General features: G+C 41.7%; 1 protein-coding gene across 1 annotated transcript; it reads right to left on the bottom strand.

Moving 5' to 3' along the window:
- Positions 1 to 1,572: 1,572 nt before the first annotated feature.
- On the bottom strand, positions 1,573 to 2,512 carry LOC109241462. The gene is made up of 2 exons (XM_019408203.1): positions 1,820 to 2,512; positions 1,573 to 1,734 (listed from the first exon to the last, which is right to left on the bottom strand). Exons 1-2 carry the CDS (start codon positions 2,510 to 2,512, stop codon positions 1,573 to 1,575), a joined length of 855 nt encoding a protein of 284 aa, XP_019263748.1.
- Positions 2,513 to 17,890: the final 15,378 nt, after the last annotated feature.

Here is a 17,890-nt window from a genome sequence, read left to right as displayed (position 1 = left end):
TTAGCATTGTACTATTATAAGGAAAGCTCAAAGAAAGGTATGTCGGCTAAACTTCTCTCTTAGAATCAAATCCCACGATGTTCTCCTATGTTTCAAGTATGATGGGCCAAACTCTTATTTCTCATATTCCGAGTTATCCCTTATAAATTTTACTATTCCGACTAAGCTTGTGTTAAAATACATATACATAAAATATGTTCCAAATGCTCTTATCATATTGTGTTATCCTATGAGAATGTATTCAAACGTGACCAATGTGTCAAAATATTACGATTCCAATCATGTTTCAATTGCAATGTATTATGCGAAGTTGTGGAAGAAAACTCAATGTTCTTAAGACTCTATTGCTCATATGTATATTTAATGTCTTGATTAGAAATTCCTTGTTGTTGATAATCTATGATGATGCCTGAAGGTGAAAGGAGTGTGTATGAAATATGAAATACGGCCGAAGTGCCAAAAATAAAATTACATTTGTGGCCACGCGTACCAATGAGATTAAAAGATGCATGAAAGATTATGAAATGAACTGTAACTCCTTTTTATAATAAATGTTTTTGGAGTATCGTTTAGTCACCGAGGAAGGGTAGGTTGAAATAACCTAACCCCAAAACTACACGTGCCGGTGTAGGAGTGATTGAGGGGTAAATCCCCGTTTTGATGACTCGAGATAATTCTCCTTAAATGGGATGAGAGTGATGTGTTGATATTGCTCCCCTCAACTGGGATGGGATGATTGCTAGCAGAAAGTGATGTCGACCTGCACGGCATGATGGTGAGATGTCTTAGCCGACTAGACTGAGATCGGACGTCATTCCGCGCGCATGGTGGTGTTGTGATTGAATGTCTTTGGGTGAGACGAGTTAGTCGATGGGGCCGTGATCGCACTCTATTTTGAAAATACGGTGGTGTAGTTGGTACTAAAGATCTCCCAATCTAGAACATTGTTATTTACTTGAAAATTTATCCTTATCTTAACTTGACGCTTATATATTGTTTGGGGCTCTCATTGAGACTATGTTGTTTCTCCTTGTATTGTTTCTCGATTTATCAAGAGAGTGTTTAGTCTTACATACTAGTACTATTACGTATGTACTAATGTCTCTTTTACTGAGGGCGCTGCATCTTTAATGGATGAGGGTGGTTCCACAGCAGGCGGCATCGATCAGTGATAGTGGTACACCCTATTCTCAGCTGACTTGGTGAGCCCCATTTCATATCCGGGTCTTGTATCTCTTTTTCCTTATGTACAGTGTTTTGAGGTATAGCCGGAGCCTTTTTACGTGCATAATCATATCACTCTTGTGTATCAATAGAGGCTCCGTGGACGTACTACGGGTTGTATCATTCTTTTTTTTCCCGATAAAACTAGCATTTCATTTCAGAAAAAAAACTGTCATTACAAAACCAGATTGGTTCTGACCATCAATCTCCTAATTCTAATACTATTACAGGGATTTTACTAAAGGACAGTAAGAAAAAAAACAAGCTATGCGTAAGGATAACTATTTACATTTTGTAAAGCTTGTTGCCATTTGATCATTGATCTCCCCTGTATGTGCATATGTAGAGCTATCTCCTTGCATGCTCATCCACCATGTAACGACCCTTTTGAAATCTGATGGAGTTTCTTTCTCGCCAAATACAGTATACTACCATAGCAAATGCTGCTGTAGTGATTTCTGCTTTTCCATTCTTCCCTTTGGCTATACTGCTGATCCATGCTATCTCTTCCTGCCAACTTCCAATTATTCTTGTAGTTCCCAGCCATTTCAGTATTCTATCCCATAATAACCTAGTGTGTGGGCATTCAAAGTACAAATGGTCCAATGTTTCCATAGTACCTGCACAATACACAATAAGGTGGTACTTGAATCCCAAACTCGAGAAGTCTGTCCACGGTTGCTATTCTCTGATGAATGGCCAGCCATAAGTGAAGTTCGAACCGTGGATGAATCTGTGTGTGTAGATGAATGCTTTTCCAGCTAACTTTGGGAAGCTGAGGCATTAACTGGACATAGGCCTTTTGAATTTGGAATCTGCCCTGTTTCACCAAGTCTGCTAAAGTTGATATGACACTCCCATGCATTGAGTTCATATGTATCACTTCTTTCTTTGCCTCTATGATTTTCCTAATCACCCAAGCTGTTGTCCTAGATGTGTTAATTTCTGCAATGTCTTTGTTCTTGATATAGTAGCTGTGTGTCCATTTAATCCATAAGGCATCCTTCTTCATTGCCAAAGCCCACAGTTGTTTGATAATTGCAGCTTTGTTCCATACCCTCATATTGATGATGTTCAGCCCTCCTGTAGTTTTTGGTTGACAAATCTTGTCCCAAGCTATCAATGCTTTTCTTGAAATGGCATTTGATCCAGTCCAAAGAAAAGTTCTGCAAATAGTCTCAATCATCTTCATAATCTTCTTAGGCAATAAGAAAACTTGTGCCCAATATGTTTGAATGACAAATAGTACAGATTTGATAAGCTGCAATCTTCCAGAGTAGGATAGCATCCTGGCAGACCAGCAGTTAACTCTTTCAGTGATCTTCTCCACCAGTGGCAAACATTGGTGTATATTCAACTTATCAGCACACAGTGGTACCCCCAGGTATTTAAATAGAATAGTCCCTTCATTGAATCATGTACTCTCAAGTAGCAGCTCCTTGATATGCTGTGGAACCCCAGCTATATACATTGAGCTTTTGTCTGTATTTGCCTGCAATCCAGATGCAGCAGAAAACCTGTAGAATGCTTCCTGCATTATTTTTTACTGAATTTATATATGCCCTACAGAACATGAGCAAATCATCAGCAAAGCAAATACGTGTCACCCCCAGTTTTTTTGCATCTTGGGTGGTATTTAAACTGCTTTAATTTGGCTAGTTGGTTCATCTCCCTCTGCAAGTATTCCATTGCTATGACAAATAGGTAAGGTGACATTGGATCACCTTGCCTGATTCCTCTCTGGGCTTTGAATGGCTTTGTAAGTCCACCATTAAGCATTAAAGAGTAGGACACAGTTGACACACACTCCATTACCCAGTGGATGAATTTCTGTGGGAATCCCAACTCAGTGAGCATATATCTAAGAAAATGCCAGTCTAATGAGTCATAAGCCTTTCTTATATCCACCTTGAGGACACACCTAGGGGATAGACCTTTCCTGGTATAGCCTTTGAAAAGTTCATGGCTAAACAAGATGTTATCTATAATGCACCTTCCTTCTATAAAGGCAGACTGTGACTTGCCAATGATCTCCTCAATAACTTTTTTAAGTCTTTTTGTCAGGATCTTTGCAATAATTTTTTACAAGGTAGTGCAGCAAGCAATAGGCATGTAGTCTTAAACTGTTGTTGGTGCTGGGACTTTAGGAATCAGAGTGATGGCTATACAATTCCATGCTGGTTTCATTTTACCATTTTGGAAGAAAAAGGATACAGCTTCATATATGTCTTGCCTCACTATCATCCACTGCTTTTTAAAGAACTCTATAGGGTAGCCATCAACCCCAGGAGCTTTGTTATTTGGCATATCTCTCACAGCTTCATCCACTTCCTCATGTGTGATCTCCTTTATCAGTTCCTGCTGTTGCTATTAGTTCAAGCAATCTACTGCTTTAATATAACTTGTATTTGGGCATGGTTTTAGCCCCGTAGCCTTCCCCATTAGTTGAGTGAAGAAGTTTGTGAATTCTTGTTCCACATCAGTTGGATCAGTAACCTTCATTCCTGACTCATTATACACAGCAATTATATTGTTCTTGCTTGCTCTAATCTTCAACTGTGCAAAGAAGTACTTCGAATTTGAGTCACCATTGTCAATCCATGTCACTCTTGCCTTCTGCCTCAATATTCTCTCCTCTATTAAACTCCATTTCTCCAATTCATGCGTGGCATGCTTTTCCTGTTTTATCAGCAATTGGTTGAAAGGATCATGCACCATATTAGCTTGAGTGCATTCTAGTTGCTGCCTTATTTGTGTTAATCTTTGCTCATAATTTGCCATCTCCTTATTCAGACCTTTAGCTTCATTTTTCAGCTTATGTAATTTTTGCCAGATACTTGTCATAGGATCCATCTCATTCTGGTGCTTCCATATTCTGTCCCTCATTGGCCTGAATTCCTTATGATCCATTGTGACCATTTAAAGTTTGAATGGCTTGGGGTGGATGGTTTTTCTTTCCCGGATTTGAACTAAGATAGGAGAATGATCAGACACTCCTGGCTCTAAGCAATCTGCTTCCACATATCCATAGTCCTTCATCCATTTGAAATTTCCAAAAGCCCAGTCAATCTTGCTATATACTCTAGCATGTGCATCCTGTTTGTTACACCATGTAAAAAAGCATCCCTTTGTTCTCAATGGGATCAACTGTATGTTGTTAATACATTGGTTAAGCTCATTTATCTCACTAGCAGTCACTGGCTATCCTAACCTATCATCTGTGGTTAGAACACTATTAAAATGTCCACTTATGAGCCAGGGAATTTGAACTTGCCCCCCTACCTGTTGCAGGTCATGCCATAGTACTGCCCTCTCCTGTGCCTTATTTCTAGCATAGACCATTGTCACCATTATCTGACTGCTATTCATTGGGACATCCACTAAGCATTGGATAAATTGCTCATGGATATGAATTATGTTAACAGTCAAAGATGTTCTCCATAGTACCCATATTCTTCCATTTTCAGCCTTAGAATAATTGCAGCAGTAACTCCAATCCTTTGCTACCTTTTGCAGTATATTTTGTGCCTTCTTTTCTTTAACTCTAGTTTATTCTTTTGCAGAAAGTTTCTTAACTCCTTCTGCTTATAGGGCTTGTTAATCCCTCTTATGTTCCAAGTACTGATGATCATGGTGGTTGGTGTATAGGCTCAGCCAGCAGTGCTTCTCCCTTTACAAAACTTTGCCCACATTGATCCAGCATTGTAAATCTGTTTGATGTGCTAGCTTCTACAATCTTCATAATTGGCTTATTTTGTACTCTACTTCCTCCATGTCTGCTTGCCATCTGCATGTTTTGATCAGCTTCTTGTCCAGCTGTTACTAGGTTCCCCAAGTCTGCTTCATTTGAAGGCTGTTCTTCTATCACCTCTCCTTGTTTTTGCTGGCCTTTTGGTATCCATTCTTGCACTACCTTTTTCCTTCTGTTCCTATTTCTTCTATTAGGAATTTGAAATTCTGCATCTTCAGTATTCTTAATTGGTTTTCCAGCACTCAAAGTTACCATGGCCAAAATGCACACATTCACTACAAAACTTTGGTCTCCATTCATACAAGATTTCATGTTGCCATGTTCCAGTAGGGGTCTCAATCTCAACACTCTCCACCAAAGGCTTGGTAATATCTACCTTCACTAGCATTCTGGCATAGGAAATTTTGTTCAGTTCAGCTGTGAATTTGTCAGTGTACATTGGTAATCCTACAGCACTTGCCACTTTGCTTAATGCATCAGCAGACCAATACCCAGCAGGCAGACTTGGAAAATGAATCCACAAAGGAATTGTGGTAATGCATTTAGGGTCAAAGTGGAAATCCCTTTCCCAGTTCTGCAGAATAAGCGGTTTATTGTGATACGAACAAGGTCCTGCTTGCATTACCAGATCCCTTTCCTCATTTGTTGCAAATCGAAATACAAAGTAGCCATCCTTATGGTATAGAATTTGGGGCTTGGTGACAACGTCCCATATAGATTCAACGTAGGATTCCATAGATTTCTCATATGGAGCATCCCCCAGTACATACCCTATTAGAGCTGTCGTCCAGTGTTCATTCAACATATTTACATCTTCTTCCATCATTTTAATGACAATCTTACCATCTCGATGACATGTCGGCACATATTCCAGCTTCATTCCCATCTGAGAATTGCGGTTTTGCTGCCTAAGTTCTTTTGCATGTCCTTCCTTTTCTATTCCAGCTCTAGCTGCTGTTGCTTGTTCTAGATCTGGTGAAGGTAGAGTTGAGGATCTAGCTTCCGAGAATTGAAGCCTTCGCAGACTAGTTGGCAATTTGTCTTTGCCTTTTGGCTTTCCTTCTCCTTCACTTCCTTTGTACTGTTCCATTGATTACTCTTGCATTCATCTTCCTCGTTCAGCTCATTTTCCTCTCGAATTGGTTGGAATCGAGAAGGTAAAAGCTTCCAAACGTTAATGGAGTGAATGGGTTCATCCCTGAGGTCGCCGGTGTTACAGTGGTCGTCACCGGAGCTGTGTTTTTGCGTCTTTTCACCATCGTCAGTGCACGCTAGCCTCCCTTGGCTTATCGTGCGCCGAGAGCATTCCTTCTTTGAAGTCAATCCTCGATTCTCTAGTCTTGTATCATTCTTTTGGAAAGATAAACTAGAAATGTTGTATATGTGTCACTTGTTTCCACTTCTAAACTATGATTGTGTAATATATTTTTGGAAAGGTTAATGAAGTAATTTATGGTAATGGAATTTGTATGGTTCATGTAATTATATAATTGTCTAAATAATGGAATAAAGCTTTACTTTATTCGTGGGTAAGGTCAGGTAAAAGGCATCAAGTAGGGTTTCTTGACTGTGAAATCTCGGTTGAGCATCGGTCGCGCTCCCCAAGGTTGAGGCATGACAAGCTTGGTATTAGAGCCTAAAGTTATAAAGTGTCCTAGGATTTCTCATAGCCGTGTCTAGTAGAGTCCTTCTTATCAGTGTGTTGTCCACCACATCTATAATTAGGAGGTTAACTGGGAATTTAGGAATAACACCCTCCTTCGATGTTCTAGATCGTGCGATAAAGTTGATTATAAGACTACTCCTCCTTTAACTTGTGCATTTCTCTAGTTTATTGTACATGGAGCCTATGAGGAACGTATGAATTGTCTGAGGAGCCATTGCCAACCCAGGAGTAGCAGTTGCTATGTATCTGATGATGCGAGTGAGCGCCTGAGGGGTGAGGATATTCCCCAACAACTACACCGCCTGATTCTACTACTCCTGCTTACACTGCACCAATTCCTACACCTACTAAGGGTGCAATGATTCCTCTAACTGATACTCCGGTTCCACCTCTAGCCTCATCTTCCGGTCCTAGTATTTCTGATGGGGACCTTAGGCGAGCCATACAGATTTTAGCTCAGATTGTGGCTTCCCAGGTTCAGAGATCGAATGTTGCACCTACTTCTTCCTGCCAACCAGGGGATTCCTCTAGTTCCTGGGTGAATAGGTTTCTTCAGTTAGATCCCCCAGTGTTTACAGGTACTAATCCGGAGGAGGACCCCCGGGACTTTATTGATGAGATACACATGACTCTTTGAGTTATGCGTGCTACTAAGACGGAGGCAGTGGAGTTGGCTTCCTACCATATGAATGAGGTGGCACATTATTGGTTTGAGATGCAAGAGGAGTCCGGTGAGGACGAGAGCCCGCCGATGAGGTGGAGTGAGTTTACCGTTGCCTTTATTGATCATTTCTTGCCTTCCAAGACTAAGGCAGCCCGTGCCACTGAGTTTGAGAGCCTTAAACAAGGTAGCATTAGTGTGCGAGAGTGCCATATGAGATTCGCGCGCCTGTCAATGTATGCTTTTTACATATTGCCCACTATGGACGCTAGAGTGCGCCGGTTTGTTCAGGGACTTAGCCCCTTATTATTAATGAGGCCGCTAAAGCTGCCTTGTATTCAAATATGAACTATGGGAAGATAGTGGCGCTAGCTCAAGCCAAAGAGACCCGCAAATTGAGGAATAAAATGGAGCGAGAGGGTAGAAACAAGGCCCAATTCGTGGCCAACTTTGGTGATTCTTCCGAGCCCTTAGGGGAGGGTCATAAGGGCCATCCCAGCCCTTTGCTCAGTCTTCATTTAGTGCATAGCCCTTTGCTCAGTCTTCATTCAGTGCATAGCCATCAGGGCTGAGTCAGCAGCTTTGGAGCCATTTCAAGCCAGGTCAGGGCAACAGGGGATCTTACCAACAGGGTCGGCCCGGTGGAAGATTTCAGAAGCAGTAGAGGCCCCCATGCCCTAGGTGCGGGAAGATGCACTTAGGGGCCTGCTTCATAGACCTACCCATATGCTACGCGTGCGGTATTACAGGTCATATTTAGAGGGATTATCGTTCGTTCCACCAGAGTATTGGTAGGGGTATGACACGGCCAGCTCGTTTTGCAGCTACTTCATCTCCAACACGTTCTCTAGTTCGAGGCACTCGAGCATTCGCACGGCCTGGTGCAGCTAGGGGTGGTGCACAGAGTTCGGGAGGACCCAACCGTTTCGATGCAATGAGGGGTCGCCAAGTTTAGAGGCTTCTCTAGATGTTGTCATAGGTATATTGACTGTCCATTATCCCAAGGATAACTGAGTCTGTATCCGTGTAGTAACAATCTTCTCTTGAAATGTAAGGATGCATATGGATACGAGCGCATGCTGTGATAGCCGTGGATGATACGTATTTGGAAATAAGCAGATCATAGATAAGTTTTGCCAGTACAATGATTGGAGGTCTTCCTCACCTGTTCTAGTGACATAGGCCCATCCGGACGAGAGAAGATACTTGAGATTAGCCATTAGGTGAAGTACCAAGGATAGGATCGGATTCAGCCATAACTAATACCGAGGGATTGACATTGTAAATGAGGCTAAACAAAGCTATCAAAGGGATATGCCCAAGCTCGGAATATCCTTCTCTCGTACCCAAGAGTAGCCCTATTTCTACCACTAAATTGAATTGGGTCCATGAATCTAAGAAATGGTGAGAATTCTAGATCTTTCTTAATATCTCTCTCAATTCGAAAATCCAGGATTTGAATTGATGTCCTCTCATTGATTCCTCCTAAATTGCATTGATTTATCCTAAAGATTTCATTTCAATTGGAATTTGGTTATTCATCATGTATGAAGATCCCCACTAAGCATCCATTATGCATGTGCTCTTATTCATCCTGGTTCAACTTTGTCATATGTCACTCCCTATGTTTCTCGAAATTTTTGATAGAACCGGAACAGCTCCATGAGCCATTCTCTGCATCTACTCCGGTTGGTTAATCTATTAGGGCCCCATGGGTTTATAAGGATTGTGTTGTCACGATTCATGGTCGGGACACCATGGACGATCTCATTGAATTGGGGATGGTTTATTTTGATGTAATAATGGGGATGGACTGGCTTTATTTATGTTTTGCAGAGCTTGATTACCGAACCAGAACCGCTAGCTTTGAATTTCCAAATGAGCTAGTTATTGAGTGGAAGGGAGATGATGTAGTGCAAAAAGGTAGGTTTATCACTTTAAGGACCTGTAAATGGTCAACAAGGGGTGTATTTACCATTTTGTCCAGGTTATGGACACTGATGCTGAGGCACCTACACTTGAGTCCATGCTAGTTGTGAGAAATTTTCCGGAGGTCATTCCTGATGGGCTCCCTATGATCCCACCAGACATGGAAATTGAATTTTAAGATTGATGTGATGCCCGGCACGCAACCTATATATATTCCACCGTACAAAATGGCACTAGCAGAATTGAAGTAACTTAAGGAACAATTGAAGGATTTGTTAGAGAAGGGTTCCATCCGGCCGAGTGTGTCGCCTTGGGGTGCACCGGTTTTCTTTGTAAGGAAGAATGATGGCTTACTGAGAATGTGTATTTACTAAACGGCAGCTCAACAAGGTCACAGGCGAGAATAAGTACCCACTGCAAAGGATAGATGACTTGTTTGATAAATTACAAGGTGCTAAGTATTTCTCCAAGATTGATTTAAGATCAGGGCATCACCAATTGAAGATCAGGGAGCAGGATATTTCGAAAATAGCTTTGACGATCCAGTATGGGCACTTTGAATTATTGGTTATGTCTTTTGGGCTATCAAATGCCCCTGCAGCTTTCATGGATGTTATGAATCGAGTCATCAAGCCTTTTCTTGAATCATTTATGTAGTGTTCATTGACGATATTCTTGTATATTCATGAAGTCGAGAGGACTATGCTGATAATCTCAGGGCAATTCTGCATACTATATATCAACAAATGTTGTATGCAATGTTTTAAAAGTGCGAATTTTGTCATGAATCTTTCACATTCTTGGGACATGTCGTCTCCAGGGAAGGAATTAAGGTTGATCCTCAGAAGGTCATGGCTAGACCTATAACTCTAAAAGAGATTTGCAAATTCTTGAGCTTAGCAGGGTATTACAGGAAGTTTGTGGAGGGTTTCTCTACTCTCGCCTATCCAGTGAAAAAACTATCATAGAAGGCGGTTAAATTCCAGTTGTCAGACGCTTGTGAAAAGAGTTTCAAAGAGTTGAAATCAAGATTGTCTACAGCACTAGTGCTGACATTACCAAAGCATATAGATGGGTTCGCGGTATATTGTGATGCTTTATGGATTGAACTTGGACGTGTATTGATATAGCATGGTTAGGTGATCGCTTATGCTTCAACACCACTCAATAATAATAAGAAAAAACTATCCAACACATGTCTTTGAGCTTGCGGAGGTGGTCTGTGCATTGAAAATTTGGCGCCATTATTTTTATGGGGTCCGTGTGGATATATTCACAGAACATAGGAGTCTTCAATATATTTTCAAGTAGAATGAACTGAATATGATATAGAGAAGATGGATTGAGTAACTCAAAGGCTACGACATCGATAATCTATATAATTCGGGGAAGGCTAATGTTGTGGTGGATGCTCTCAGCCGAAAATATATGGGTAGTTTGGCTCACTTGGAGGCATATCAAAGGTCGTTGGCCAAGGAAGTTCATCGGTTGGCTAGTTCGGGAGTTCATCTTGCGGACTCTATCGAAGGAGAGGTGATTATGTAAAACAGGGCTGAATCATCGCTTGTTGTGGAAGTCAAGGAGAAGCAATACGACGATCTGTTATTGGTACAGCCGAAGGAGGGGATTCATAAAAATAAGACCATGGCTTTCTCTCTCGGTATGGATTATGGTACACTAAGGTACTAAGGGTGATTATGTGTTCCAAATGTAGATGGTCTCCGGGAAAGAATCATGAGCGAGGCTCACACTTCCAGGTATTTCATGCACCCATGCTCTACAAAGATGTACCATGATCTTAAGGAAGTCTACTGGTGGAATGATATGAAGAGAAATGTAGCACACTTTGTGGCAAGATGTACAAATTTTCAACAAGTGAAGGCCGAACACCAAAGGCCTGGTGGGTTGGCACAAAACATAGAAACTCCAATATGGAAGTTGGAGATGATCAATATGGACTTTGTGGTAGCACTACCCACAATTCTCACAAGTTCGACTCGATTAGGGTGATTAATTATCGACTCACAAAATCAGCACACTTCTTACCTATTAAGGCCACCGACATAGCATAATAGTATGCTCAGTTGTATATCAAGGAAATAGTCAGGTTGCATGGCACTATGGTTAATATTATCTCTAATCGAAGGGCACAGTTCACAGCTAATTTTAGGAAGAAATTTCATCAAGGTTTGTGTAATCAGGTGAATCTTAGTACAACCTTCCATCTACAGTCCGATGGGCAGGCAGAGCAGACTATTCAGGTGCTTGAGGATATGCTACGCGTTTGTGCTCTTGACTTCAAGGGTAGCTGGGATGATCATTTTCCACTAATAGAATTTGCCTACAACAACAATTATCATGCTAGCATTCAGATGGCGCCGTTCTAGGCTCTACATGGTAGGAAATGTAGATCTCCCATTGGGTGGTTTGATAATGGGGGAGTAGGGTTGATACGGCTAGACCTCGTGCATCAGCTATGGAGAAGTTTAAGATCATTAAAGAACGGTTGAAAACTGCTCAAAGTTGTCAGAATCCTATTCGGACGTGCGTCGCAGGGATTTGGAGTTCAAAGAGATTATTAGGTATACTTGAAAGTTCCCTTCATTAAGGGTATAATGCGGTTTGGGAAGAAAGGGAAATTGAGCCCCACTTATGCTAGGCCATATAGAATCATTCAGAGGGTTAGTCAGATGGCTTACAGGCTTGAACTATCTATAGAGATGTCTTTAGTGCATTCATTGTTTCATGTATCCATGTTGAAGAAGGTGGTTGGAGACCCGTTGCTTATTCCATCGGTAGTTTAATGAAGAATTGACTTATGAGGAGATTCCACTTACCATTCTTGATACATAGGTTCGAAATCTGAGAAATAATGAGATTGCCTCATTTGTTTGAAACCAACAGGCCGAAGAGGCCACCTAGGAGGCCGAGGAAGAGATGAAGAAGAAGTATCCTCATTTGTTTGAATAACTATGTAATTGTTTCTATGAAATCGCTCTCTATGAATTATGTTTCCCTTGTACAAATTTATGTTAAGGATGTTCCTTTTGGTAATATAAGATTTATGACGTCGTGGTTGATGTTGTTTTCATGTTGTGATAGATCGTTATGTTGTGGTTATGCTGTTAGAACTTGTTTATGGGATTCTCTAATAGGTGGATAGGCCTAGTTATAGGAGAAACTCTGCCAATGTTTCTGGAATTTTGGGGATTTAGTCAAATTTGGAATTGTTGGAGGGTAAATTAACAGCCGAGTCGCTTTGGATGCCGATGGTGTATTTTGACTCTCATTCGAGGACGTATAATCCTAAGCAGTGGAGGATGTAAGGCCCGTAAAATTTCACCTAGAACCAGGGGTTTCGTGATGTCGAGGTGGTCTAAGGTGATTGAGGGTTTGTAGAAAATCTTTGCGGAGAGCTTGCGAGATATGGACTTTTTGGGTTGTACAGCGCGTTGGGGAGATGAAGAATTTTTTTTTGCAGAATACGGCATTTCTGCGGTCAACTATGTGACTGCAAAACCTCTTCGCGGACTGTAGGTCGGCCGCAAAATGTAACAGAACCTAACCTAAATTTTGAAGGGCATTTTGCTGTCAATTAAACGGCTGCACATTCGTCGCAGGTCTAGCATGAGAAAATTCTGGAGGGAGATTTCGCGGCGCGTTATGCGACGTATAACTGTTCTGCGAGCCGCAAACTTCTACAGGCCAGCCCTGATTTTGGGACTATTTTTGCGGTCCATTTTGCGGGCTGCAGACCAGATTTGCAGTGCACTCTGCGACCACGAGGTTGAGTTTGGAGGGTCTATTTTCTGATTTTATAACTCGACCCCATTTTGATTAAAAGCCATTGGGGCTCGTTTAGAAGGCCAAAAATATGGTGTTTAGAGATAGGGGAAGGGAGATAGAGAGAGAATGGAGGGAACCAACATCTCCATACATCAAACCTGGAAATTCAACAAGAAATGCTCATAGTGTCTTCATCTATGAGGTAAGATTCTACTCTATAATCCTCAATTTTGAGATTTAACTTAAAGTAGGTGATGAGGAGTGTGATTCCTGGGAATGGGAGTTGTTCTTGTGCATGCATGTACCAATAATGATTCTGGGGAGGTCATCTAAATAATAAGGGTAAGCTCTTGGTGTTGGATTGGTTGTGGGGTGAAGGAGACATTGTAGAAGAACCTTGTAGTTATGTTGTGGAGGGCGAGCATCAAGGGTGTAGGTTATTAAGTAGGAGGCTAGCATGTGTTTGTCTTAGGCTGCTAGTGGCTTTGACTGTGTCCACATTACTTCTTTAGGACTGCAGGTTAGGTCGCAAGAGACTAGTCCGATAGTGTAGTGTCTTAGGGTGCTAGTGGCTCTTGTTGTATCCATATTACTCTATTGTGTCTATAGTACCGTACCACTGTTACTGCTTATTATTATTGCATTCTTTCTATTTTTTGTTATTATGTTGCTGATGTTCTCTCTCTTTCTTTCTTGCTTACTCTGATATTACGGCGCCACTGTCTCTTTTCAGTTTTGTTAGCCAAAGGTCTATCGGAAACAGCTTCCTTACTCCTTCTGAGAAGGGGTAAAGTCTACGTACACACTACCATCCCCAGACGCCACTTATGGGATTCCACTCGGTTGTGGTTGTTTGTAGTGTTTGATGAAATCTCTAAATTTGCTGAACCCATAAAAATCTCTTACGAGTTATTGTTCAATTTGTCATTCTCTAATAGATTGAAGTTGCTATGATTTTCGGAATATTATAGTAATTTAGGAAAGATCAAAGCGAGGTATGTTGGTTAAACTTCTCTCTTAGAATCGAATCCCACGATGTTCTCATATGTTTCAAGTATGATGGGCCAACCTCTTATTTCTCAGTTTCCGAGTTATCTCTAATAATTTTACTATTCCGACTAAGCTTGTATTGAAAGATGTATACAAAAAATATGTGTCAAATCCTCCTATTATATTGTAGTCTCCTTCGGAAATGTATTCAAATGTGACCAATGTGTCAAAATATTATGATTCCAATCACGTTTCATTGCAAGTTATTATGCAATGTTGTGGAAGAAAACTCAACGTGCTTAAGACCCTTATTGCTCCTATGTATACTTAAAGTCTTGATTAGAAATGCCTTGCTGTTGATAATCCATGATGATGTCTGAAAGTGAAAGGAGTGTGTTTGAAATATGAAATACGGCCGACGTGCCATAAAGGAAATTACTTTTTGACAGAGTTCTAGGCTGACGGCATCAGCACCAGTAGCCACTCCACCCGCTCAGCGAGCTCGGGGTGGAGCTCAGTCAGCCAGGGGTTGCTCGAGAGGGGGAGGCCGATCAGGTGGCAGTCAGGCCCGTTTCTATGCACTTCCTGCCAGACTAGTTGCTATTGCTTCAGATGTCGTGATCACAAGTATTATCTCAGTAGGTCACTGAGGTGCTTTGGTAGTATTTGACCCTGGATCTACTTATTCATATGTGTCATCGTACTTTGCTCATTATTTGAATATGCCCCGTGAGTCTCTAGTTTTACCTGTTCATGTATCTACTCCAGTGGGCGATACTATTATTGAGGACCGCGTATATCGGTCCTGTATGGTGACTATTGGGGGTCTGGAGACCTGAGTAGACCTTTTGCTGCTCAGTATGGTTGATTTTGATGTGATATTGGGTATGGATTGGTTGTGTCTATGCCATGCCGTTCTAGATTGTCACGCTAAGATGGTGACGTTGGCTATGCCGGGTTTGCCACGCATTGAGTGGCGAGGTTCATTGGACTATGTTCCTAGTAGAGTTGTTTCATTCTTGAAGGCCCAGCGAATGGTTGGGAAGGGTTGTTTATCCTATTTGGCTTTTGCGAGAGATGTCAGTGCAGAGACCCCTACTATTGATGCTATTCTAGTGGTAAGGGATTTTCCGGACGTGTTTCCTGCAGACCTGCCGGGAATGCCGCCGGACAGGGATATTGACTTCGGTATTGATTTGGTGTTCGGCACTTAACCTATTTCTATTCCACCATACCGTATGGAACTAGCTGAGTTGAAGGAGTTGAAGGAGCAGCTTCAGGCCTAGTGTGTCACCTTAGGGTGCACCAATTCTGTTTGTGAAGAAGAAGGATAGCACTATGAGAATGTGCATTGATTATAGGCAGTTGAACAAAGTAGATTATAGGCAGTTGTGTAGAATAGAGTAAATTCTTATGTTTTTTTGGCGAGTTCACACTCGGTAGGATTAAGAGATCGCATTGTGGTTCTGGCGAAGAAAGGGCAAAAAAAATGACAGTTTGAGGCTAGTCATGTGATGAGTTTCTTTCTACCAGTGGATTATATGTGTCGCAATTTTAGTTTAGGTTGCTTGTTGAAGTTGGCTTGACTGTCACGAGGATGTTTGTGGGTGTAGCGAATAATTTCAGGTATTTTATAATTTGTACTACACGAGTTTGTGAAGGATTCAGTTGAATTACGGTCTGAGATCATGGCAGTTATGGAGTAGGGGTATTGTGGATTATCAGATGTTTTGTTTCATGGTTTCGATCCAAGCTGACAAGTCTGCTATCGGTGATTTCATTGCATGGTTATGTGTTATATCTGTTTGGCATGAGGCATACTTGTGTATTGTTATGAATTGAAGAGTTTGATTTAGAGGTTGACTTGATTAAGGAAATTTCTGGATGCATGATGTATAATACTTTATGGGTATACCCGAAATCTTGGAATGATTTTAGTCTACTATTGGGGATGGAGGTAGTGTACATGGAGTAGGGATTTACTTGATTGCTTAAAGGTTTCTATGTGCTAATTGAGCATAGGTTTTTAGGCTCGTTTTGCTGGTGAATTTGAGATTTGAATATGGTGGATGACTCCTGAAGAGGTTCTACTAGGTTCAAGATTCATATGCGGTATTTGAGGAAATTAGTGGATTTCTAAAAGGCTGAGATCTGAGGTTTGCATTGAAAGATGTCATGACTTGCGTTATACCTATATCATTAGAGGTTCTACGTTTCAATATCAGAGAGGTTGAGGAATCAATTTTAGGTACACAGAAGGTCTCTTCATAGTGGTCATTTTGGTTGTGGTACTATTGGGGGCTTAAGAGGGTATACAACGATTTATGGGCGTTAAGTGTAAGGCCCCGTAAAATTTTACCCAGAACCCAAGGATTAGTGGTGCCAAGGTAGGATAACATGTTCGAAGATTGTAGATAATCTTCGCTGCGAGCTTCCAAGCCGCGGTACGAAATTTTTTGGTTGTGCAATGCGTGGGGACTTGGAAGAATAATTTTTGTATAACATGTCATTTCTACGGTCCATTATGCGGTTGCAAAACTACACCCATGGACCGCAGATCCGCTAGATAGTGCAATAGAATAAAAGCAAATTTTTGGAGGTCATTTTATGGTCCATTATGTGACTGTATAATCATTTCAAGGGCCACACATCAATCGCAGATCAACCATGAGAAATTCCGGAGGGAGATTTTGCGGGGTTTTATGCGACCGCATAACTAATCTGTGGACCACATAACGACCGCAGACTTTATCAGGCCAGCCCAGTATTTGGGACCATATATGCGGTCCACTTTGTGGACCGCATATTTGAGGCTTAAGTTTGAGGAAATTTTACCCGACCCCATTTTTATAAAACGACTTTGGGGGTAATTTTGGCTAGTTTGAACGACTGTTTTAGGGAGAGGGGAGTGCTTTAGAGAGAGTTTAGGAATCCCAAGTTCTTTGTTTATCAATCATTGCCCTCATCTTGAAGATTCAAGGGAATCACTCACCAGTCCACCACCTATCCGAGTAAGACTTTGTGTGGCGAGTCACAGCCGCCACGTCCTCACAGAGTTTTTTTTGAGTGTGGCGACACACACCATATGGTAAGGGAATGACCTAGATTTAGGAGGGGTGCACCTCCACAGACTTCTCAGCCACAGCGTGCTCCGCAGAGTTCCCAGGCTATGATTATAGCACCAGCTGCTATCCCACCTGCCCAGCGAGCTAGAGGTGGAGGTCGGGGAGGTAGAGGTCGCCCTAGAGGGGGAGTCCAGGCCGGATACTATGCCCTTCCTGCCCATACTGAGGCTGTTGCCTCCGATTCTGTCATCACAGGTATTGTTCCGGTCTTTCATAGAGATGCATCAGTTCTATTCGATCCACGCTCCACTTATTCTTATGTTTCCTCTTATTTTGCCCCGTATTTGGGCGTATCTCGGGATTCCTTGAGTTCCCCTATTTATGTTTCTACTCCTGTAGGAGATTCTCTTGTTGTGGACCGCGTTTATCGGTCGTGTTTGATTGCTCTTAGTGGTTTGTAGACCACAGCCGATTTAATATTGCTCAGCATGGTAGATTTTGATGTTATCTTGGGCATGGACTGGTTGTCTCCCCGTTATGCTATTCTTGATTGTCATGCCAAAACCGTGACGCTGGCTATGCTAGGAGTACCACGAGTAGAGTGGAGGGGTACCTTAGATCACACTATTAGTAGAGTTATTTCATTTCTTAAAGCTCAGCCAATGGTTGAGAAGGGGTATGACACGTATCTAGCTTATGTGAGGGATGTCAGTATTGCTACCCCTACAGTTGATTCAGTCCCAGTAGTACTGTATTTCTCTGATGTGTTTCCAGCTGATCTTTCGGGTATGACACCCGACTGAGATATTGATTTTGGC

The sequence above is a fragment of the Nicotiana attenuata genome, unplaced genomic scaffold, assembly GCF_001879085.1.
Source record: "Nicotiana attenuata strain UT unplaced genomic scaffold, NIATTr2, whole genome shotgun sequence".
In the NCBI taxonomy this organism is placed as follows: Eukaryota; Viridiplantae; Streptophyta; class Magnoliopsida; order Solanales; family Solanaceae; genus Nicotiana; species Nicotiana attenuata.
This window is presented reverse-complemented; position numbering and strand designations above follow the sequence as displayed.